General features: G+C 40.4%; 7 protein-coding genes across 17 annotated transcripts in view; 3 read left to right on the forward strand and 4 right to left on the reverse strand.

Moving 5' to 3' along the window:
• The first annotated feature begins 152 nt into the window (after window positions 1-152).
• Window positions 153-672, forward strand: LOC132789871 (ragulator complex protein LAMTOR4 homolog). The gene is made up of 2 exons (XM_060798177.1): window positions 153-375; window positions 432-672. Exons 1-2 carry the CDS (start codon window positions 230-232, stop codon window positions 670-672), a joined length of 387 nt encoding a protein of 128 aa, XP_060654160.1. The 5' UTR covers window positions 153-229.
• Window positions 673-799: 127 nt separating this feature from the next.
• On the reverse strand, window positions 800-2,635 carry LOC132789865 (vacuolar fusion protein CCZ1 homolog). 2 transcript variants are annotated; one of them, XM_060798169.1, is made up of 4 exons: window positions 2,286-2,635; window positions 2,125-2,222; window positions 1,333-2,063; window positions 800-1,278 (listed from the first exon to the last, which is right to left on the reverse strand). In XM_060798169.1, the coding sequence occupies exons 1-4, from the start codon at window positions 2,430-2,432 to the stop codon at window positions 800-802; spliced, it is 1,455 nt and encodes a 484-aa protein (XP_060654152.1). In that variant the 5' UTR covers window positions 2,433-2,635. The 2 variants fall into 2 exon arrangements, with proteins under 2 accessions (XP_060654152.1, XP_060654153.1); XM_060798170.1 differs by having other exon boundaries at window positions 1,339-2,063; window positions 2,286-2,617.
• A 157-nt stretch (window positions 2,636-2,792) lies between these two features.
• LOC132789860 (polyubiquitin-C) lies at window positions 2,793-7,528 on the reverse strand. Of its 2 annotated transcripts, XM_060798157.1 has the most exons (3): window positions 7,440-7,528; window positions 7,247-7,311; window positions 2,793-5,789 (listed from the first exon to the last, which is right to left on the reverse strand). In XM_060798157.1, the coding sequence occupies exon 3, from the start codon at window positions 5,776-5,778 to the stop codon at window positions 3,031-3,033; it is 2,748 nt and encodes a 915-aa protein (XP_060654140.1). In that variant the 5' UTR covers window positions 5,779-5,789; window positions 7,247-7,311; window positions 7,440-7,528; the 3' UTR covers window positions 2,793-3,030. The 2 variants fall into 2 exon arrangements, with proteins under 2 accessions (XP_060654140.1, XP_060654139.1); XM_060798156.1 differs by lacking the exons at window positions 7,247-7,311; window positions 7,440-7,528 and adding an exon at window positions 6,705-6,855.
• A 394-nt stretch (window positions 7,529-7,922) lies between these two features.
• LOC132789868 (very-long-chain enoyl-CoA reductase) lies at window positions 7,923-9,433 on the forward strand. Its single transcript, XM_060798174.1, has 5 exons — window positions 7,923-8,140; window positions 8,234-8,461; window positions 8,722-8,938; window positions 9,002-9,117; window positions 9,185-9,433. The coding sequence occupies exons 1-5, from the start codon at window positions 7,998-8,000 to the stop codon at window positions 9,387-9,389; spliced, it is 909 nt and encodes a 302-aa protein (XP_060654157.1). The 5' UTR covers window positions 7,923-7,997; the 3' UTR covers window positions 9,390-9,433.
• Window positions 9,434-10,414: 981 nt separating this feature from the next.
• On the forward strand, window positions 10,415-12,869 carry LOC132790309 (anaphase-promoting complex subunit 5). The gene is made up of 2 exons (XM_060798800.1): window positions 10,415-10,607; window positions 10,659-12,869. Exons 1-2 carry the CDS (start codon window positions 10,488-10,490, stop codon window positions 12,822-12,824), a joined length of 2,286 nt encoding a protein of 761 aa, XP_060654783.1. The 5' UTR covers window positions 10,415-10,487; the 3' UTR covers window positions 12,825-12,869.
• LOC132790311 (mitochondrial import receptor subunit TOM22 homolog) lies at window positions 12,835-14,787 on the reverse strand. Of its 2 annotated transcripts, none has more exons than XM_060798802.1 (3): window positions 14,624-14,787; window positions 13,630-13,674; window positions 12,835-13,530 (listed from the first exon to the last, which is right to left on the reverse strand). In XM_060798802.1, the coding sequence occupies exons 1-3, from the start codon at window positions 14,642-14,644 to the stop codon at window positions 13,222-13,224; spliced, it is 375 nt and encodes a 124-aa protein (XP_060654785.1). In that variant the 5' UTR covers window positions 14,645-14,787; the 3' UTR covers window positions 12,835-13,221. The 2 variants fall into 2 exon arrangements, with proteins under 2 accessions (XP_060654785.1, XP_060654784.1); XM_060798801.1 differs by lacking the exon at window positions 14,624-14,787 and adding an exon at window positions 13,840-14,178.
• A 593-nt stretch (window positions 14,788-15,380) lies between these two features.
• Window positions 15,381-21,440, reverse strand: part of LOC132787981 (calcium-binding protein E63-1) — a 68,559-nt gene continuing 62,499 nt past the window's right edge. For 7 of the 8 annotated variants that reach the window (XM_060795244.1, XM_060795243.1, XM_060795242.1 and 4 more), the window contains 3 exons: window positions 18,813-18,975; window positions 18,595-18,743; window positions 15,381-16,847 (listed from right to left, as the gene is read on the reverse strand). In XM_060795244.1, coding sequence (XP_060651227.1) covers window positions 16,825-16,847; window positions 18,595-18,743; window positions 18,813-18,975 — 335 coding nt within the window. In that variant the 3' untranslated portion in view covers window positions 15,381-16,824. The remainder of the gene's footprint in view (window positions 16,848-18,594; window positions 18,744-18,812; window positions 18,976-21,440) is intronic. The other variant, XM_060795248.1, reaches the window with a different exon arrangement.

A 21,440-nucleotide genomic window follows, 5' to 3' on the forward strand; every position in this document is an offset into this window, starting at 1 on the left:
ACTTTAATATTGTTGAGTAACTTATTATAATAATTTCAATGATATTATTAACAAATTTTGCATAAAATCAAAAAGTACTGTTAACAGCTATAAAATTAATTCAACAGCCGGTTAAAATAATGTTGTTGGAACTGTGTCCGCGCTCACGGTTGAATGGCAAATATTGAGCAGCTGAGAAAGAAAAACAATTGCAGTTGTTTTTATTATTTGGGAGTGGTAAGCCTTGAAAATGGATAAAGATAAGCTGATTGTGCCCAACCAAATTGGCTACTTGATACTCAAGGATGATGGAGCCGTGCTGGAATCTGGCGGCGATCTTAAGAACGATGAACGCAGCGCGAATGTAATAATGGGACTGCTGAATTTAACCGAAAGGTAAAACTTGCATTTTATGCGTCTTTTTGAAGCCTTATCAGTTTCATGTTTTGCAGCATCGATGAGAACTTTATGCTCAACAGCAGCTGTGAGCGCATCACAATTGATTACGAACATCATAGCTACAGCATTTGTATGTCGAATCGACGCATTTACATTGTGAAATCGAGTAAATCGCCCCACAATGGAGCAACTACCAGTTCATCATCGTCGACCAGCGTTTATAACGATGCCACCGAAGGCAACAGCAACGCAACAAATCCCGCCAGCACGAGCAGCAGCACAGTGTTGGCTTGAAAAGAAGCGACGCAGCCCAGCGCCGCTTGTTGTCGTTTCTGTCAACATGGAACGACTACTCGAGACAGCGACAACGACTGGCGGCATTACAATTGGAAAACGCCCTTTATTTATTTGATACTGCTGTTTATTTGTCAAAAAATACATCATCTGTGAGCTCTTGTTCAAATATACGCTTCGCTTCCTGCGTCACATCCAACAATGTCGCCTTACTCTTGCATAGAATCACATAATATTGCCGCCAATTGCAACGACGCTTCACAATCCAATAATCATTCGTTGTCTTCACCTGCAACTCCTCCGTGGCAGCAGCATTACCTGCTGCATTCGTATCATTTATGGGGTTAGCCAAGTCAGCAATAATGCTCATCACATTACGCGGTATCGATTTGGCATTGCGATATATGTTTGTATGGTGCTTTAAGCTTTGTTCGTTGATAAACAGATATTTGGGAGCGCTGTCGTTGGAGTTGTTGTCATGCAACGTTGTGGACACGTTCTGCTTGGAAATTTCAGTGGAAATGTCGCGCGATAAACAACTCAGCTGCGGTCCCAAATAGTTATTCAGTTCCTCATAGAATTCCGGTTGCGGCGCCGCCAATTTAGCTAAGAAACACAAACATTATATTAATGAAAATATCGTTTGGTAATATAGCTCACAATTACCATCGACAAACAGACATAGAGTTAGACTTAAAGCGCGATAGACGAGCAAATAATGTGACTCAATATTGCCGTCCACATCCAGATAGACTTTAATGGGCGTTTCCTCCTCACCACATACAAATGCACCTTGACGATACTTCTCCGCATTGCTGTTATCGGCCGACGACATTGCCAGGATGTGGGAGTGCAAACTATACAAATCGCTGGCATTCAATTTGCCACCACAAACGACCTGTTCGTTATAAAGCATAATGCATTCCTTGATCACGGGAAAAGTGTCGCACAGCATGTTAAAGTTGTGGGCACGCAGGAAGAGCGTCTTGTCCAAGGCCAGGTACTGAATGGAGTGCAGCATGTCCATGATGTCACATTGCTTCAACTCCTTGGAGCTGCTCAAATAACGCGCATAGAACTGCTGCAGCTCAGCAGCTAAAAACTGACGTTGTTCCTCACTAGCTGCAGTTGACGGGCTGGCTGTGAGCTTGGTCTGCAGCAGACCATAATGGAATCGATACATGTGGTAGCATTGCCGCAACACAGCATGGTAAATGCGATCGGAAACTTCGACGCCACGATAATCGGCGACTTCGATGCCTTCTTTCAGGCGGAACTCCTTGGGAACATTGAGCACCATGACCAGCCAGTAGCCGGGCTCTGGTTGATGAAACAGTTGTGTCGTCTTTTGTGTGTGCAAGGCTTTGCAATCATCTTCGTTGGTGAATGTGCTGTGAGCGTTAATTTATTTATATCGTGCTAATTTTATTTTTTAATAAATTACTGACTCACCCTGTAAATGTTATGATGGCTTCGCTGAGTCCCACATCCCTGATTTTTGTATTTAACTCAATGTCAACAGGGTGATAGAACAGCACTTTTTTCTCTTCCTACAGTTGATAAAGTTGATTTTTTTAATGCGGTTTTCAATGCAGCCCCAAGTTGCAACTCACCTCGCCCTCTTTTTGACAAAAGCTGGAATTGAATATATAGAAACTACGCAGCGTAATTTCAACACGCTGCAAGACTTTTGCCATTGTGTTGCCGTCAATTTGATCAGCAGCCGCAGGTTGCCGTCGTCGAATGTAGATGGGCAGCATTCACCACCAATTCATCAAAATTCCAGTCAACTTGCCACTCTTATGGCCATTCGCAGCGGAACGGCGACACGAATAAAGAAAACAATATTAGCCCCGAAACCATAGCAAAACATTCATGGAGGTGGCAACGCTGCGTTTGAAACACTGATCGGCGTGTAGTGTGACCATGTAGATTTTTCAGATTTAAAAATTTTTATTTACAGGAGAAAAATATATTTGGTTTATCCAGACATTAATATTTTTCTGCAATCAAAAAACAAAAATTTTTTCGGCCCTTTTATTCTTTTTAAAAAGTACATACTCCCCTAACATACCACCGCAAAATTTAAATGTATATATGCCCTAAAAAAACGAATTCAATAATTGCAACATTGATTTTAATAAATATTTTAAACAGATTTTAAGCCAGAAGAAACAGCAGTCAATTTATTTTTTTCAGCTAATGCTTGAACTTGTAATTTAGAATTTATCTTGCGATTAAGTGTAATTTTGCAGAATAAAGGAATGGTTCAACTCTTGTAGACAATAATTAAGTGTGCAAAAGCCATGTATAAATTTCTTTTGAATCTTGCATTTTTATTTTCGGGTGGTTCTTAAATTAAGCTTGGCAACCTCCGCGGAGACGCAAGACCAAGTGAAGAGTAGACTCCTTCTGGATGTTATAGTCGGACAAAGTACGACCATCCTCCAGTTGCTTGCCAGCGAAGATGAGACGCTGCTGATCTGGGGGGATTCCTTCCTTGTCTTGGATCTTGGCCTTCACGTTCTCAATGGTGTCACTTGGCTCAACCTCCAGGGTAATGGTCTTTCCGGTCAGGGTCTTCACGAAGATTTGCATACCGCCTCGGAGTCGGAGGACCAAGTGAAGGGTCGACTCTTTCTGAATGTTATAATCAGAAAGGGTGCGACCATCTTCCAGCTGCTTGCCAGCGAAGATGAGACGCTGTTGATCTGGGGGGATTCCTTCCTTATCTTGGATCTTTGCCTTCACATTCTCAATGGTGTCGCTTGGCTCAACCTCCAGGGTAATGGTCTTTCCGGTCAGGGTCTTCACGAAGATTTGCATACCGCCTCGGAGTCGGAGGACCAAGTGAAGGGTCGACTCTTTCTGAATGTTATAATCAGAAAGGGTGCGACCATCTTCCAGCTGCTTGCCGGCGAAGATGAGACGCTGCTGATCTGGGGGGATTCCTTCCTTATCTTGGATCTTTGCCTTCACATTCTCAATGGTGTCGCTTGGCTCAACCTCCAGGGTAATGGTCTTTCCGGTCAGGGTCTTCACGAAGATTTGCATACCGCCTCGGAGTCGGAGGACCAAGTGAAGGGTCGACTCTTTCTGAATGTTATAATCAGAAAGGGTGCGACCATCTTCCAGCTGCTTGCCAGCGAAGATGAGACGCTGTTGATCTGGGGGGATTCCTTCCTTATCTTGGATCTTTGCCTTCACATTCTCAATGGTGTCGCTTGGCTCAACCTCAAGGGTGATTGTCTTTCCGGTCAGGGTCTTCACGAAGATTTGCATACCACCACGGAGACGCAGGACCAAGTGAAGCGTCGATTCCTTCTGGATATTATAGTCAGACAAAGTGCGACCATCCTCCAGCTGCTTGCCAGCGAAGATGAGACGCTGCTGATCTGGGGGGATTCCTTCTTTGTCTTGGATCTTGGCCTTCACATTCTCAATGGTGTCGCTTGGCTCAACCTCCAGGGTGATGGTTTTTCCAGTGAGGGTCTTCACGAAGATCTGCATACCACCACGTAGTCGGAGAACCAAGTGAAGTGTCGATTCCTTTTGAATATTGTAATCTGAAAGAGTGCGACCATCCTCCAGCTGCTTGCCGGCGAAGATGAGACGCTGCTGATCTGGGGGGATTCCTTCCTTGTCTTGGATCTTGGCCTTCACATTCTCAATGGTATCGCTTGGCTCAACCTCCAGGGTGATGGTTTTTCCAGTGAGGGTCTTCACGAAAATCTGCATACCACCACGTAGTCGGAGGACCAAGTGAAGCGTCGATTCCTTCTGGATATTATAGTCTGACAATGTTCGACCATCCTCCAGTTGTTTTCCAGCGAAGATGAGACGCTGCTGATCTGGGGGAATTCCTTCCTTATCTTGGATCTTAGCCTTCACATTCTCAATGGTATCGCTTGGCTCAACCTCCAAGGTAATAGTTTTTCCAGTGAGGGTCTTCACGAAGATTTGCATACCACCACGGAGACGGAGGACCAAATGAAGGGTCGACTCCTTCTGGATATTATAGTCTGACAATGTTCGACCATCCTCCAGCTGCTTGCCAGCGAAGATGAGACGCTGTTGATCTGGGGGGATTCCTTCCTTGTCTTGGATCTTGGCCTTCACATTCTCAATGGTATCAGAAGGTTCCACTTCCAGGGTGATGGTCTTTCCGGTCAGGGTCTTCACGAAGATTTGCATACCACCACGGAGTCGGAGGACCAAGTGGAGGGTAGATTCCTTCTGAATGTTGTAATCCGAAAGGGTGCGACCATCCTCCAGTTGCTTGCCAGCGAAGATGAGACGCTGCTGATCTGGGGGGATTCCTTCCTTGTCTTGGATCTTAGCCTTCACATTCTCAATGGTGTCGCTTGGCTCAACCTCAAGGGTAATGGTTTTTCCAGTCAAGGTCTTCACGAAGATCTGCATACCACCACGGAGACGCAGGACCAAGTGAAGGGTCGACTCCTTCTGGATATTATAGTCTGACAATGTTCGACCATCCTCCAGCTGCTTGCCAGCGAAGATGAGACGCTGTTGATCTGGGGGGATTCCTTCCTTGTCTTGGATCTTGGCCTTCACATTCTCAATGGTATCAGAAGGTTCCACTTCCAGGGTGATGGTCTTTCCGGTCAGGGTCTTCACGAAGATTTGCATACCACCACGGAGTCGGAGGACCAAGTGGAGGGTCGATTCCTTCTGAATGTTGTAATCCGAAAGGGTGCGACCATCCTCCAGTTGCTTGCCAGCGAAGATGAGACGCTGCTGATCTGGGGGGATTCCTTCCTTGTCTTGGATCTTGGCCTTCACATTCTCAATGGTATCAGAAGGTTCCACTTCCAGGGTGATGGTCTTTCCAGTCAGGGTCTTCACGAAGATTTGCATACCACCACGGAGTCGGAGGACCAAGTGGAGGGTTGACTCCTTCTGGATATTATAGTCTGATAAAGTACGACCATCCTCCAGCTGCTTGCCAGCGAAGATGAGACGCTGCTGATCTGGGGGGATTCCTTCCTTGTCTTGGATCTTAGCCTTCACATTCTCAATAGTATCGGAAGGCTCAACCTCCAGGGTAATGGTCTTGCCAGTCAATGTCTTCACAAAGATCTGCATCTTGAATTATTCTGAAAAAAAATCAGAAAAAATTTTTTAGCAGCTAAATAAAACCAGACAAAAATGTAACTTAAAATAACATCTGGAGAAAAAAAACACAAAAACAAGAAGTCATTTCCCCCAGACTGCTTTGTTTCCCGATAGTGGTGTATATGTGCATGTATGTATACGTGTGTGTGTGTGAGTATACCAAATATATATTCTCAGTACATTTCCTCCCCTACAAAGAATAATTTGGACAGAGGCAATAACCTTTGTCTCCAATGACGACGGCCATTGCACCGTCATTGTGTGAGATTTACTCATAAGATTAGGTGGTGTACACACAGATGTAGTATACCATAAAAAAAAATAACGAGTTTCGTCAGCCGTTGGCATAGAAATTTCCAGTGTGTGCGTCATTTATATTTTTGCAAACGTATAAATTACAATTATAAGAATTATATAGTATGACTAAATAAATTTATAATTAACAAATTTTTATAATACGTTTTACGTTTCGTTTTTATAATTATATCCAAAAACCCATAATCGAAAAAATAAATGAATTCAAAATATGCACTTTAGTATCTAATTTTTGGCATTGGACGACGTAGAGGCATAAATCAAAGAATACGGTTGTACGTATGTACATCATATGTACATATGTACGTGTGCGTTTCTCGAATTTTTCAGTGACGTCACAAATTGATTTCACAACAAAGTGCCAAATGGCTGAATACGCATTTTGTATTTGCAAATAAACAATACTTTTGCAAGGGCATATATATATAATATATTGGCATAAAAACGAGAAAACACAACTACGCAGCAAAATAAAAAACAAAGGAAGATAAAAAAAATGGCTGCGCTCTGATTATTTGCGTAATGACCCAACTATTTCCCAATTTTAAAAATTGAATATAATTTTTTTATAATGCACTTACTTTTTTTTAACACAATATATTAGTTTTCACTTTTTCTTTTATATTTTTCACACCCAAAAATTAAATTTTTAAAAATGCTTTATATTTTCACTGGCTGCTTCCGCTATTGAACTCGCTCACTTGCTTTGCTTTTTGCTTTTGTGCTTGATTGCTCTTTGCCAGCTCTTTTTATAGCTTCTGCAACTGCAAGGGGAATTATGTCAAATATGTAGAGCTGTCCTGCTCGCACGTTGATTATCAGTTTATTTAAAAGTGGAACTACTCGCTTGCTTTTAAATTAGCTGAGCTACCATAGATTGCAATGAAGTTATCCAATTATATAATGCATCAGTGAAATAAAGCCAAATAATAAATACAAGCAATAACCATTTTATAGAAATATGAATGTGAATGCAATTGCAGTCGTCAGCTGTTATATATGTTTATCTCGCTTTCACAAATTTTTAAGAGTTGCCATATGACTTTAAACACAGTGGGCACAATAAGTTTATGCCTTCGATATATAAAAACTATATTTTTATTTTATAGAAATATTAACTTACCCACTTATATATCCAAAATTGTTGTTCAATTGGGTTGTTTATTATTTTATTCAATGTACACTTTCCTGAAACCACACAATTTTGTTAAGTTATTTATATGTCTTCAAAACAAAGTGAACGCAATTGATTTGTTTTTAAAAGATTCCGCTAGGAAGTCTTACTTAAATATTTTTTTTTTATTTATAAAACTCACCACACAATTAAAATAAAAAGATTTTTTTTTACAAATTCAAGACGAGACCTGATTCACGTGCTGATTCGACTGGCTAAGTAAAAAAATTATAGTAAACTCTAAATAAAATCTGAAAGCATGGCTTGCTTATATTTTATTGAAATTATAATTTAGTCAACATTTCTATTTTATTATATTCACCGTTTTGATATACTATTTGGTTGGTTGTCACTGTATAATGAGAGGCGAATAGGTAGAGTGACCAGTTTCCTTACAGCAAACAGCTTTTGACAGAAAGCGTAAAAATGTTTTTCAATTATATATATTTTCTATGGCTTGGTACTCTTGTTTGAACAATATTATCAACAGAAGCTATGAAAGTAATAAATAATAACCCGCGAATCAATTATCTTTTGAAAAATCGAGTGTAACCAAACTATTATATTTATGGCTATATTAGAGCAAATTTGTAAGCAAACTGGCCTACTTGAAAATGATGTCTTTGGTCACACTTGAGGTAAGACTACCTGGGCAGCAAGATTAGCAGAGAGATTGTCACGGAAAATTAACGTAAATAATATGGAGCTAGAAGTACTTGATGCAAGGAACTCCAAGTCCTATGGCAAAGTGCAGGTGTCCTCATCGTCGCTATCCATCAGCGAATTGCGTGTGGTGATTCATAAGTCCCTAAAGCAAACGCCGCATGCTGACCGCATATCGCTGTAAGTTCATAAACACTCATATATACATACATATGTATGTATTTATTGAACCCGTAACATATAATAAAAATTCTTTTGAATCTTGTATTAAAGTCGCTTGGAACCGCGTGGCAAGAGCTTGAAGGACACGGATTCAGTGAAATCCCTCAATTTGGGCAATGGCGATAAGGTGTACATCAAGGATTTGGGGCCACAAATTGGCTGGAAGACTGTATTCCTGGCTGAATATGCAGGTCCTTTGATTGTCTATCTGCTATTCTATTTCCGCCCAGAGTTGGTCTATGGCAAGGCGGCTGGCAACGCGATCTCACTCACCACGCAGTAAGTATGCCAATGTCTGTGTGGGTATATGTGTGTGTGTCGTATCTGTGTGACTTTCGCCAGAGTCGTTCGATTATATTAAGCAGCAACAGCGACGACGACAGCTAGCGACCCGCATTGACCCAATGCCCAACTAATTTGCGCTTATGCAAAGCTTTTCAGCAAGAGTGACGATCACAGCTCGCTTTTACCTGGCTGCATAATTATTGACAACAAGTTTTGATGATTGAACCGTTTTTGGTGTCTCTTTTTTTTAATAGCATTGCTGCTGGTTGCTACACCGTACATTATGTGAAGCGTTTGCTGGAGACGATCTTTGTGCATCGCTTCTCTCACAATACGATGCCATTGCGTAATCTTTTCAAGAACTGCAGCTACTATTGGGGATTCACAGCATATGTGTCCTATCACGTCAATCACCCATTGTACACCTCGCCCTGCATGTGCACTGTTTGGGCTGCTCTTGGCGCCTTTGCCGTGAGTCATCTTTAAATCGCAATTCATGTATGAAAACTTATCTTAATCTCTTGTATTTTACAGCTCTGCGAATTGGGCAACTTTTCAGTTCACATTGCCCTGCGCAATCTGCGCCCACCGGGCACCAAAGTGCGCAAGATCCCTGTGGCCGACAGCAATCCCTTGACCAAGCTCTTCAAGTGAGCCCCAATTGATAATTATATTTATCTTTTTATATACAATACTAATCATATTGCTTTGTTGCAGCTTGGTGTCTTGCCCCAACTATACCTATGAGATTGGCGCCTGGGTGTCCTTCTCGGCCATGACTTCCTGCCTGCCAGCTTATCTGTTTGCTTTGGCCGGTGCTTTCCAGATGACTGTTTGGGCTTTGGCCAAGCACCGTAATTATCGCAAGGAGTTCAAGGATTACCCCAGGGGTCGTCGTGCAATTTTCCCATTTGTTCTTTAAATGGCTAAATGTCGAACAAAAACAAAAAGCTATACATATTCCAATTCATTTAACGTAGAATTAATTAGCTTCACTAAAATTATAAATGGGTAGAGGACTTTTGAACTTTGCGCATGATAAATAACAACAACAAATAAACACATACTTAAAATGGGTAATGAGCTTTAGGCATATTTAGTTTTCTATGGACTTTGAACTTGTACGATTACAGCGGTCATCAATTTGTTTGTAGGTTAATATCTAAGCAATTTTTAAAATTTGCGCGCTATAACGATGCAACATGTTGGCAGCTTTGGCTAAGAACGTAAAGCTGACTGCTTTTGTAGTTGAGTACAGTGTTGCCAGGTCTTGAACAAAAAATAATGCCAGATTTACGAAAAAAATTAGCTGAAAATAGCAAATTTGTTTGTAAAAATGGCTGAAAAAATGGCTAACATTTTGTTACCCCAAAAAATAACCAAATTACCCCAAAATAACCAAAAAATTTAATTTTAATTTAAATGTCCAATAATAATTTTATTAAATCTACATCTTCACTGTCTTCATTGTTATATTTTTCATTTTCGGCTATCATTTTCCGGATCCAGGCCTTGAACTCACTAGCCTGCATCCAAGCATCGCGAAACTTTTGCGTATAAAGCACTTTAGACATTTTTGCATCCCTTTTTTTGCGTCACTTAATGTACACCACAAACTAGAGATGAAACACACAAAGCAGTGATGGTCAAAAGTAGAAATCACTGTTCGATAAGTATTTTCACTCAAGTCACTTAGAGTTTTTTCGCTGTAACTGGTAATTTTCACAGACCTAAATCACGGGTTCGAGAAAATTGCCGAAAATAGGTGAAGTTTATTTTAAAGTAGCTAGATTTATAGCTAGTAGCAATTTCTTAACTTTTCTAGCATTCGGCCTTTCAAAATGGCTAGAACTAGCCATAAAATTGCTAAACTGGCAACACTGGTTGAGTAGTTTTTCAAATTTCCGACCTTAGCAGGGCTGCAAACTACTACAAGTTGGCAGCTCTAGTAAACAGCGCGAAGTTGGCTGCTGTTGAGCGTGTTGTTTTTGATGCCGGTCAAACAAATTCGCCTGCCGAAATGAATCTCTTCGAGGAGCTAGATACATTGGATCCCAGCTCAAAAGTTGTGCCTCCACGCATTGAGACGCCAACGCCCCACAAAATCGCCGTACTGATTCTGCTAAAGCAGTATGTTAAGGTGAGTTTAAAGTGAAAATTAAGCAATGTTTTCATGGTGGACTTTTAACAGGACAAGAGCAATTCTTTGGACACCGGCATTGCGATGCGCCCACAGGCGCGCCGCATGTTCTGTATGCTGATGTTCAAGCTGGTGCAAGAGGCCGACATGCCCTACAATGAACTACACAATCTGCTCACCACGCGACCCTACAAACTGGAAACCCTGATGCTCGAATCCTTTGAGAAGGCTATGTCCGAGTTTTGTGGCACGGCAAGCATCGAGGCACTGTTCGACTTTGCCGATATGCAGAACATCGATACGTTGCATCATGCCGATCTTGGTGTCAGTCAGTTCAGTATGGTGGGTATCTATGTGCGTCGCATTGCCGTTGTCCTGCAGCGTTTCACGTTCGCTGAGATGATGCACATGTATCGCAACATTTGTGCGTATTACGAGAAGGGCATACGTGCACTGGCAATTGGGCCACGCAAGCCCGTTGCCGGCGGTGTGTTGCATCGCACACATTCCCCGCCAGCGCCACCCCCACCACCGCCTGCCACTGGAGCTGGCGATGCTGCTGTCGTCACACAAGTGAAAAAGGAGGACACAGAGTTATGCACTTTAGAGCGCAATGCGCTATGCAAATGGGCACCCAAACAGGCGAAGTTCTTCATTAACAAACAGTCGGATCTGCTCGATCACGACGAAAGCAGCGCACTGTCACCCAAGCAGCTCGAACGCAAAGTACAGGAGATCATACAGGATTTGCCCCTAAACACCACAGCTTATTTCCTGGGCTACATGAATCAGTTGCGTGTCCGAGATTATTACAATGCCCTAAAGGCGCTGCATCGTGCGCTGGATCGCTCGCCGGTCCGCCTGATGAGCCAGGAGAAGGGCTATCAGTATTTCTGCATCAATCTGGCCGTATTGCATGCCACCTTCGGACATCGTGATGAGGCACTTGCTGCGCTACGTGAAAGCATTATGCTAGCCCAAGAGCATGGCGACAAGCGCAGCCTGAATCTGGCCAACACTTGGCACTGTCTACTGCGCAACGAGTTGCCGCTATCTTATGTACAACGCAGTGTCGCAGACATCAGCGATGCCGATGGAAATCTGTTGCAGAATTACACGCTAGCTCTACACTTTGCCGTCAAGCTGGGAACTGTGGCCGGCTATCAACCGTTGCGTTTGTTCGACCTGCTGCAACACAGCGATCATCTGACCAATCGTAACAATCTGGCCAATCATGCATCCGAAGCGTTGGCGCTACGCAGCGCTGTCTGGTGCGCCTACGGACGTCACGAGCTGTCGGCCCTCTATGCCCAGCTGCTGTTGTCGGTGCGCGATCGCTTCAATAGTCATGGAGCCGCTGGCACAGGCAGCGCTTTGGCCAGCTTTGCGCTGTGGCTGCAACTCCAAGGGGAGTTGCGTTTAGCACGCGTTCTGCTGCAACGCGCTTGCCAGCAACTGCCTCGCATGCCGGGCGCCGAGTGTTGGATGATCAGTCAGTGTCATGTGATCATACAATCGGGCATCTATCGTTGCCGTTGGCACGATGCGCTCAAGGCCTGCGATCAGCTGCATCTGTTGGATGCCGCGGGTGCCATGCAACAGCGCGCTGCCATCTATGTGGCAAAGCGGGAGTTTTACAATGCACGACGACTGCTAGACAAGTTGGCTGCTCGGCCGGAGTTGCCGTTTTTGGTACGCATGCGTGTCCAGGTGCTGTTGGCGTATTGCAGTTTAGCCGAGGGACGCTTTGCCAGCGAGGCGGTCACGTTGCTGTTGCGTGTGGCCGAGGATATGGCCGATGCACAAATGGATTACGAGCTGGCGTTGGTTGACATGCTGTTGGCTCAAGTCCTGCTGTTGCTGGGCATGCCGCAGAAGGCCTATCAGGCTATCAAGCGGAGCATGGATGATATACACATTAACGGCGGGTTGTATGAGCGTGCCAAAACTGACTTTGTGTTTGTGCGCTGTCTGTTGGCCATCACAGCGCTGGAGGCACGCAAGGCACAGTTGCTCAAATCCCTTGAGATACTCGAACGTGCCGCACAATCATTTAAGAAGCTGTCGGCGCATGCCAAGGTTCTCGATGTCTATGTGTTTCTGGCGCAGCGTTTCAACGAGTTCGGCGAGCGAGGACTGCGCAACAAGTATGCTGGAGAATTCCGGCGCTATTTCATGAATCATCCTATACCGCGAGAGTATCTCGGTGGATTGTAGATTGTTCAACTCTTAATAAACGTAATTTATTAATTTGTTATTAAACAGTAAGTTGTTTTGGTGTGTGTGTTTCTGTGTTGTGTGTTTTGTGGGCCAACTACAAATACTCGTACTAAGCCCCATATAAGCAGAAGTTCTGTTTGCAACTTCAAGGCAGCTTAAATGCTGTGTGTATTAATGGTTGTAATTGTTGTTTGTTAATTGGAATTGCTATTGTTTTGTTTGTTTTATTTCCACTGGCAGGACGCTGGGGACTTGAACTTATAATCTAGAGCATGTGGCAAATTAATTCCATTATTGATCTGGGAGTCCCTCGCGCGCTGTTACTCATCATAGAACTAATCCTTCTAATATATGTATGTTGTTTATGTTATGTATGGTTATCGAAAAAGATTAATTAACGAATCAATGGTAAACTGGGCGATGGTCCAGAGGGGGCCATGGCGCTGCCAGGACCCAGGAGCACCTGCTTCTGCTGCGACTTGTGCAGCTCCTCCATTTGGGCGCGCTCCGTCTCAAAGATGACGGGCGCAAACAGTATGACGGAGCTGGTGAAGAATATCCATGATGCACTGCACGAGAACTGATACAGACCGCGGCAGCTCTTCACTGTGGCACTTGAGACGGCGCCGACAACATTGCGCACCGATTCCGGGAACATTTCTGTCAATCCCAAGATGCGTTCGCCAAACGATTCATCGGGTTCCTATAGCAAAGCATATTTTTTTTTTGTTTGAGGTTAGAAATGAAGCTGTTTACAAACATCACAGAAAACAATAAGAAAAAAAGACATGCGCTCACTTACATCATCGTAATTGTCACCCTCCGTTTGTGGTTCATCGTTGACAGGCTGCAAGTGAAAGAAAAGCACATTGTAATTAATATAATCAATACACTACGCATGATAAGCATGATGGTAAAAATCGTGAGACTCTTCGAATTACGTGAGCACGCATTTAGAATGGGAGCCGATTGTTGGGGGGAGGCAGGCCTATTTTTGTGGCAAATCACTTACTAGGGCCACGGTGCGACGCTCAGGGGTCTCGTCCTTGCTGCCACCTAATGAAGACATCCCGCTATCCTTTTCAATGAACTCAATATCAGGATCAGAGTCCATCAAATCCTCAATTTTCACGGTATCGGTATCCACTTTTGCGGCTTTATTTTCAACACTCTGTCGTAAATTTTCTGGGTTTGCGAACCCTCGTAATTGTATGTCGCACAAACAGACACGAAAACGTTAACGAATACAATGAACAATTAATTCAGTTTGCACTGTCGTTTAATTGAAATTTTCTTTCGTTTTTCTCGTTTTTATAAAAATTGATTTTGTGAGTGCTCCGCGATAGTGGTGGAGAAAGACCGATGAAATTATCGATACGTCGACGTTGTAAAAAATCGATATTTTTACGGCAAACGCCGTTGATTTTAGCAGTTAAATGCAAATTAATTTAGTTTCCTTAAAAAGATAATACTATTTTCATTAATTCATTAACTATTTTCTTACAAAATAAAGGTTTTTCATAGCTGTTTTTTTTTTATCGAGATGTGACCATAGTCGTTGAGGGTTGAGGTTGAAATACTGAAAGGCAGAAACCCCGATAAGCGAGGCTTGGTTACTCTTTAATTGAGATTGTGCAAACTGTGCACAGAACGTGCAGAAGGGCGCGTAATTTTGAACAGATTGTTGATTTTATGATATTAAAGAAATCTCAAGCACGTCTAAAGTAGTTTACGGTCTCACCATGCCGAGGAATCGAATCAGAATTCAAATTTATGGTGTTCCATTGAATATTTACCTTGTCATCCATATCACTCATGCTCCGTTAGCAACTTGTAACTCCAACGACTTATTTTTTTATATAAAATATACACGGCATGCACAGAGTAAAATTTAGATACGTTCAAACAAACGTGAACGACAATATTTTTTCTTATTAAATGTTTTCTTAGTACTGTTTGAAGTTTTACTGAGTTCAAGGTGTTTAATACCAACACAAAAAAAGCAGCATGCTTTTTTATACTCTTGAATCGAAAATATTAATGAAAACAAGTGGATTCCGTTGAGCGTTTGTGTATTATCTTTTATTATGTCCATTTCGTTTCATTGTTTACAATTAGAAATTATGAAATTATTAATGCTTAAACAAAAATAACTACAGCTAACATACATATGTAAGTAGGTATGTACGCATATAGATAATGTCTTAATTTTGTGTAAGTAATATTAAATAGTTTCTTTATTATTTTCTTTTTTAACAAAAACCAGTATTTGTATAGATTAAGTATATATATAGTATATAGTATTGGTAGGCATATAGATTTGCATATACATAATTTAAGCACAATTAGATGTCATAAAAATCTACTTCAGTTAAGTACATTTTTTATTTGGTATTTTTTCGGTTAACAAACGGTTATTTTCGGTATTTTAATACATGTATCCTTTAGATGCTCAATGTTCAATCCAAAAAACGTTTGTTTCAATTTGTTTGTTGCTCCTGTTTTGTAAATACCATCAAAAAATGTTGTGGTTTGCTTTCCTTGTATTTCCAATTTGTTTATTTTGTACCATTGACCTGATGAATTATTGCGTCATCTAGTGAATTTCTTCTCCCTTTCTCTCTCTCGCTAAATATGTGGTATTTTATTTTGATTTGTGACGATCAATCAAGAGCACTTTTTATATAAATGGATATAAGTATATTGTTGAGTTAACTCTGCAAATGTTTCAAATATTTGAAACCACAATACGATTTTGTTTATATCTGCTATAAACTAATGGTACCGGGACGGCGATGCAATGGACTCGAATTTTTGGTATTTTTTTTATTTTGTGTTTTATTTTATTTTATTTTATGAAATCAACTTAAAGGAAGCAAACTTATGGAAGAAAGAAGTTTAGATGACTAGACAATAGACTGTAGTAATATAGATTTTGATATATTGATTTTAATTGTTTTATTTTAATCAAAATTTGTTTATAAAATATATACTTCTTATATGCTTCGAAAATTCCACAATTGTTTTGTTTATTTTCATTTGTTGTTGGAGATTTTCAATTTGATTTTGCAATTCAATTGCATTTTGATAATTGTTTGCTTTTCCAATAAATAGTTTATATATTTTTATACATATATCTTTAAATAGTTTAACAATCATATTTCTCGACATTTAATATAACTTTTATGATTTCTGTGCATTTCTTGATGTGTGTTTTGTGTATTTCATATATCATCATTTCATATATGTATTTTCCAAGTCGAAATAAAATAATTGGTTTTTTTTATTATAAATTTATTTCTTATTTAAATGGTAAACATTTATTTTATATGCTTAAGCTAGCAAATTTGAAACATTTTGTGGCTTTGTTGTTGTTTTTTGTTTTTTTGATTTTGTTGTTATTGTTTAAAACACAAGCATTTTAACTAATTTACGTTCGTTTTACATATATGCAGTAATTAAATTTCTTTTTTTTACATACTCTGTTTTTGTTGTTTTGCAGCACCCTAAACACAATATCACTCACGCGCTCAGACTTATCCGAATATGCATATATATATGTAAGTATGTATGTGTGTGTGTAATGATTTCACATCGAACTATATAATTTATGCATTAATTATAGCTTGCTCCAAATATGAACTTAATTCGTATAAAAAAATGAATTTCAAAAATTCGCATGATTTAGAAACTAATTTTGTGTGTTTGTGTGTGTATGTGTGTGTGTGTGATGAAGATCAACTCAAAGTGAGATTTATGCATGTGTGTGTGTGTGTGCTTGTGTTCCTTCGAATTCCTTCCAAGTTCTTAACATAACTAATAATATAAATTTATGTTTTTCTTTCTTTTCTTTTTTTTTTTTGTATAAAACATTCATTCAATTTTGTTGTCTGAGTATGTTAGTAATCACTTATAAATTAAGTTGAATTTGTTAAACATTTCGCCATTCTCTTTGTGTTTTGTGTGGTTTTTTTTGTAATTGCACTCAATTGCGGACTTAGAGCAAAAGTCTCGTAAACTCTGTGAATGAGAAAAGAAAAAGAATCAAAGTCAATGTCAGAATTTATTGTTAAAATGTTGAAAATCTTTCTCTACCAAATAAACTAAAGCTCCACCCACATGCAATATAATTGACACTGTTCTACCCAAGCCCAAAGAAAAAAGGAAAAAAAGAAGAAGAGAGGACTTTTATGGCCAACAAAATGATGAAAGGCATTTTGGCCTAAAGGAGACCCTCGGGGGACGCACGTTCAACGTGTTGCGCAGCGAATCATCGATACCACGCCCACAAACCGCCTACGAACAACATGCAATGTCAGCGAAACAAAGCAAACAAGCGAGCATGCTCGACTAAAGGATATCCTTTGTTAAATAGTACGAGAATTAAATTAAGTACTTCAAAAAGATGAAGGTAGACAATGAAATTAATTACGAAAGATTTTTAGAGATTAAATTCTGATCATTGTGATAGTTGTGTTTACAGGATATATCAAAGGGGAGCAGCCTTTTTGCTGCTGGTCGTACATGCCGGTGTAAAGTAAATAAAGTAAATAAAGTGAAATAAATAAATTGCAGATGCCAGCAAACAAACAAATAGCAGGGGGGAAATCGGTGGCAGGGGCAACAGCAACAGCAAAGGGGCATGCGTTACAAGGTCAAAGTATCAACTAGCAAAGCGACGGCATATGAACCTAATGATAAACCCAAGCCAAAGTACACACACCGAGTGCACACACAAAGGCACAAAAATGTGCTTGTGTTGTAGACATGACCAACACAGCAGATACTCGAGCTTGAAAGGGACATCTTCGTGCTGTGTGTGCGGGCAATGTATTAGTTTGTGTTTAGTAAATCAATTTAATGCCACGCAAGGGACACACAACAACACAACACACACACAAACACACACAGATACAGATACAGAGCACAGAGCACGTCCTTAGCCAACTGTTTTTATTTTGTTGCTACCAGCAAAAGTTGATAGAAGATGTAAATAGAGAAATGTCCTCGGCAAAGAATCTTGTTTAACTTTGCACATTGCATTGCATACTTTGAGGCGTAATTGAAAATACAGCTTTGCCGTCAAAGCAAATATTGTATAGCATACTTTCCCATGGCGATTTTTATATAAAGCATAAATTTTATATTGCATACTTGCAGGCGCCGCTTGAAATCAAATATATGTATTCTTTGCTGCTGTAAGTACAATGTAATCGGCCAAGTTTAAACCGATTTGTGGTAAAGCTAACCAAAAAAGAAAAAGCAACGGAGCCAATCTTTGGTTTATGGCATGTTGCACCCACAAAACACTAAAACAACGTTGCGGGTAAACAAACAAATAATGCGGCCGTATAAAAAAAAAAGTGCGTTGTTGTTTGCAGAAGGGGCAATGGCTGCGCCCTGTATCTTGGCATAGGTTATTCAACTTGGGCTTTCAATTGTTGTCTTGTTGTTGCTGTTGCCGTGTATTTGTGTTTGTCTAGCTGATTTATGAGTGAGGCGCTCTCCAGAGGCTTTTGCAAATATTGGCACAAGGTTATACACCTATGTGTAAGTGTGTGTGTTTGTTTATGCCTGTTTTATGCTGCAGCTTGATTAACGCACAGACAGTAACGGTTGCAAAGCGAATGGCTGTGGCAAGTGTAAAAGCATTTTGTGGTTCCACTTTTATGGGTCCTTTACCACAACTACAGAACGAGAGTAGAGACCCTGAGCCTAACCCTGAGCCTAACCTTGTGCTAACTGCACATATGTTTTGGGAACATACCCTCGTAATTAATGCGACCATCCTGATCCAAATCGGCAATTGCCAGCAGCTGCTCCAGTTGCTGTTCGTTCAAGGGCTCGCCAATCATTTCCATGGCGGTCTGCAGTTCATCTCGCGTTATAAAACCATTCCCATCACGATCGAATACTCTGAGAGTATAGACGATAATGTTATTGTTGTGAAGTTGTATTTGTTGCATTGGCAGTTGCAGTACTTACCTAAATGCAGCTATTAAGTCTTCGGTGACATCATCGTCTGCGTCCACCGGCTTGCTGGCAGTGCTGGCGCTATCGCTGTCATGCTGCTGCTGTTGGTCGTCTCGCAGTGCTTGGATTCTGCCCACCCATTGCAGGAACTCGGCCTCGTTGATTAAACCGTTTCCTGTAATTGAAAGTTTGAGATTGAGAGCGTGGGGTAAGTGCACGATTTAGCAGTAAAAGCTCGCCAACTGCAAATGCAACGATTACACTGAGAGAAAAAGTCTAGATTGAGAAGTAGATTGCAATGTTCGATTTAAGATATCTTGATCTTAAAAACCAAAAAAACTTTTAAAATGATTTTTAGGTTTGAAATATCTCAGGCTAAGTTTTTTACGCTAAATTTGCATTTACAAATTTAAAAAATCTGTAGATTGAAGAGAAGATTGCAAATATTGATATACGATTTTTTGGGTCTTAAATCAAAAAATTTTAAACTAAGATTTTTAGGTTTGAAAAATCTTATAACAAATTCTTGCTTCAAGAATGTGTCTTGATTAAAGAACTTTCGATCTTAATAAAAAAAAATTTTTTTCTTAAAATGTTGGAATTCTCTTCTCTAGAACCTTAATTCTAGTGTTGTTGCTGTTTCCTTAGTGAGTATATCTTGGGTTCAAACTCTAATCAGCTCGTATATAAGAAAGGGACAAATGCTAGAAACTAATACAAGTAATTAATACATCAATGTAATTGTGTAATACGACACACGATATAAACACGATATCCTTTTTTAATTTTAAAAGCTCTAATTTTAAGATTGTTTGATCTTGATTTAAGATTTTTCCTTCTTGGTTCGATTTTGAGAGTTTTTCATTCTAGAAATTTTGTAGAATTTTAATCTTGATTTGAGAATAAACCTTCTTGCTTAAATTATGGCGTAGTATAATCTTGGGTCAAGACTTGATTCTTGATTTTGATCATAATTTAAGAATACAGCTTCTTTGTTTAATTTTGACATCATATAATCTTGGTTCAAGATGTTATGCTTGATTCTAGCACGTTTTTTCTTTCTGTGTAGCACACAAATGCTGCTGTCGCATGGGGGGTTTATAATTGAAAGCTTTGCTTTTGTTGTTGCTGTGCTAGTTGAAAAATGTTTACACGCTTCAAGCGGCAGCAACGAGGACAACATCGAGAAAAACGGTCATTGTTATTTGCCATTTACCCACACACATCCACATCCACATCCACACACACACAAACTCGCACTCATTCTCTCGCTCTCTCTTTCTCGCGCGCACTCGGCGTGTGGCAAGTGCAACGAAACGTTGCCTACTTTTGTGCGCTCAGGTGGTCGTCGTCAAACACATTTGCTGCTACGCATACAATGCGATTTTCCTTCTTCTTTTTTTTTGTTTTTGGGATGGAGAAACACACCACAACGCCTGTTAATCCGTTATCTTAGCACCACTCACGTCTCGCAACAACTTTTATAATTAAGTGCAAAGATAAAACCCAAAGTGAAAACCTTTAGCGCTTTGCTGTTTGCCGACTTCCGGAAATGGCGCCAGCAACAGAGAAAATCCATAGCCTTGACCTTAAGCATAGAAACCACGAAACCATCTAAAATCACTTTGAAAGCAACAACTATTCAGATACCCTAAAGATAAGCGTCTAAGCAAGTAAATTATTCGCTGGCGTTCCTTTTGTTTACTGGTTATACAATTGCTAAAAGCTTTGCCGAAATGAAGTGCAAATCAAAGATAATCTTGCTTGGCATAAATTTTGTGGCCAAAAATACAAAAAAAATGAGCACAGCTTATATAATTGCGTAACTTTTTTTTCCGTGCTGCTTTCGACTTCCAACTTTGTTGGCTAAACAGTGAAAATATTTTTAATTGCAATTTGTTTGGCTTGGAAATATGAATTGCTAATTCGTCTCATGGCAACAATAATGAGCGGCCGCACAAAAAAAAAGGCATAAATAAATTAAAAGTGAGCAAAACTCGAAAATTGTATGCAAAGCATTCTTTTGGGCGCAGTTGTTTTTTCAGTGCTGTTTATTTAACAACTTTGTTTTGATCAACTTTCTAGATCCCCAAATATGCATTCGATAGCGAAAATTTCATCGCCACCCCCTCAAGGCCAAGGACGTCGCCAATCTTTATGGCATAACTATAAAGCCGCAGGCCAAAACCAAAAAGAAACCAAAAATAATGAAAGAGAAAAGAGAAAACTTCAAGTCAGGTAATTTCCATAAATTGTAAAGTTGCCAAGTTTCCATTTTGTTGCATTCGCTCTGCGTTCTCTGTGTTCCGCTTTTTCGGGGCTAGTTTGTGGCGTCGCCTGATTTGACGCCCACCTCCCTCCCCCCACGCAGAAGCCTTGCCCCTTTGCCTGCACCCTCGACAATGCCAATGCCAAGGACATAAAGATACAAACATACGAGAATTTTTCTTGGTGACGTCGCAAAACGGCAAGAAAAATCTGCAAAAATGTTTGGTAATTACACTGGCCTTCCACCAACCACACCCCTCCCACCTCTTGCCCCTCACAAGCCGTCGACCTTGATAAAGTGCTAGAAAAAGTTTACGATGTTTTTGGCCCCATGTGTGAGTGTGTTTGCTTAAGTGCCTGGTCTGCTTTGTT

This window comes from Drosophila nasuta, chromosome 3, assembly GCF_023558535.2.
Source record: "Drosophila nasuta strain 15112-1781.00 chromosome 3, ASM2355853v1, whole genome shotgun sequence".
Taxonomy (NCBI): domain Eukaryota; kingdom Metazoa; phylum Arthropoda; class Insecta; order Diptera; family Drosophilidae; genus Drosophila; species Drosophila nasuta.

Excerpts from the sequence above, each read along its gene's own strand:
- LOC132789871 (XM_060798177.1), top strand. The coding sequence starts at position 230 with ATGGATAAAGATAAGCTGATTGTGCCCAACCAAATTGGCTACTTGATA. Across the intron at positions 376-431 it reads CTGCTGAATTTAACCGAAAG|CATCGATGAGAACTTTATGC; the intron begins GTAAAACTTGCA and ends CATGTTTTGCAG.
- LOC132789868 (XM_060798174.1), top strand. The coding sequence starts at position 7,998 with ATGGAGCTAGAAGTACTTGATGCAAGGAACTCCAAGTCCTATGGCAAA. Across the intron at positions 8,939-9,001 it reads CTGCTCTTGGCGCCTTTGCC|CTCTGCGAATTGGGCAACTT; the intron begins GTGAGTCATCTT and ends TGTATTTTACAG. Across the intron at positions 9,118-9,184 it reads CCCTTGACCAAGCTCTTCAA|CTTGGTGTCTTGCCCCAACT; the intron begins GTGAGCCCCAAT and ends GCTTTGTTGCAG.
- LOC132790311 (XM_060798801.1), bottom strand. The coding sequence starts at position 13,941 with ATGGACTCTGATCCTGATATTGAGTTCATTGAAAAGGATAGCGGGATG. Across the intron at positions 13,675-13,839 it reads AGCGTCGCACCGTGGCCCTA|CCTGTCAACGATGAACCACA; the intron begins GTAAGTGATTTG and ends TTTCACTTGCAG. Across the intron at positions 13,531-13,629 it reads AGGGTGACAATTACGATGAT|GAACCCGATGAATCGTTTGG; the intron begins GTAAGTGAGCGC and ends GCTTTGCTATAG.
- LOC132789860 (XM_060798157.1), bottom strand. The coding sequence starts at position 5,778 with ATGCAGATCTTTGTGAAGACATTGACTGGCAAGACCATTACCCTGGAG.
- LOC132789865 (XM_060798169.1), bottom strand. The coding sequence starts at position 2,432 with ATGCTGCCCATCTACATTCGACGACGGCAACCTGCGGCTGCTGATCAA. Across the intron at positions 2,064-2,124 it reads GCCATCATAACATTTACAGG|CACATTCACCAACGAAGATG; the intron begins GTGAGTCAGTAA and ends TAACGCTCACAG. Across the intron at positions 1,279-1,332 it reads TCTGTTTGTCGATGGTAATT|CTAAATTGGCGGCGCCGCAA; the intron begins GTGAGCTATATT and ends TGTGTTTCTTAG.
- LOC132790309 (XM_060798800.1), top strand. The coding sequence starts at position 10,488 with ATGAATCTCTTCGAGGAGCTAGATACATTGGATCCCAGCTCAAAAGTT. Across the intron at positions 10,608-10,658 it reads TGCTAAAGCAGTATGTTAAG|GACAAGAGCAATTCTTTGGA; the intron begins GTGAGTTTAAAG and ends GACTTTTAACAG.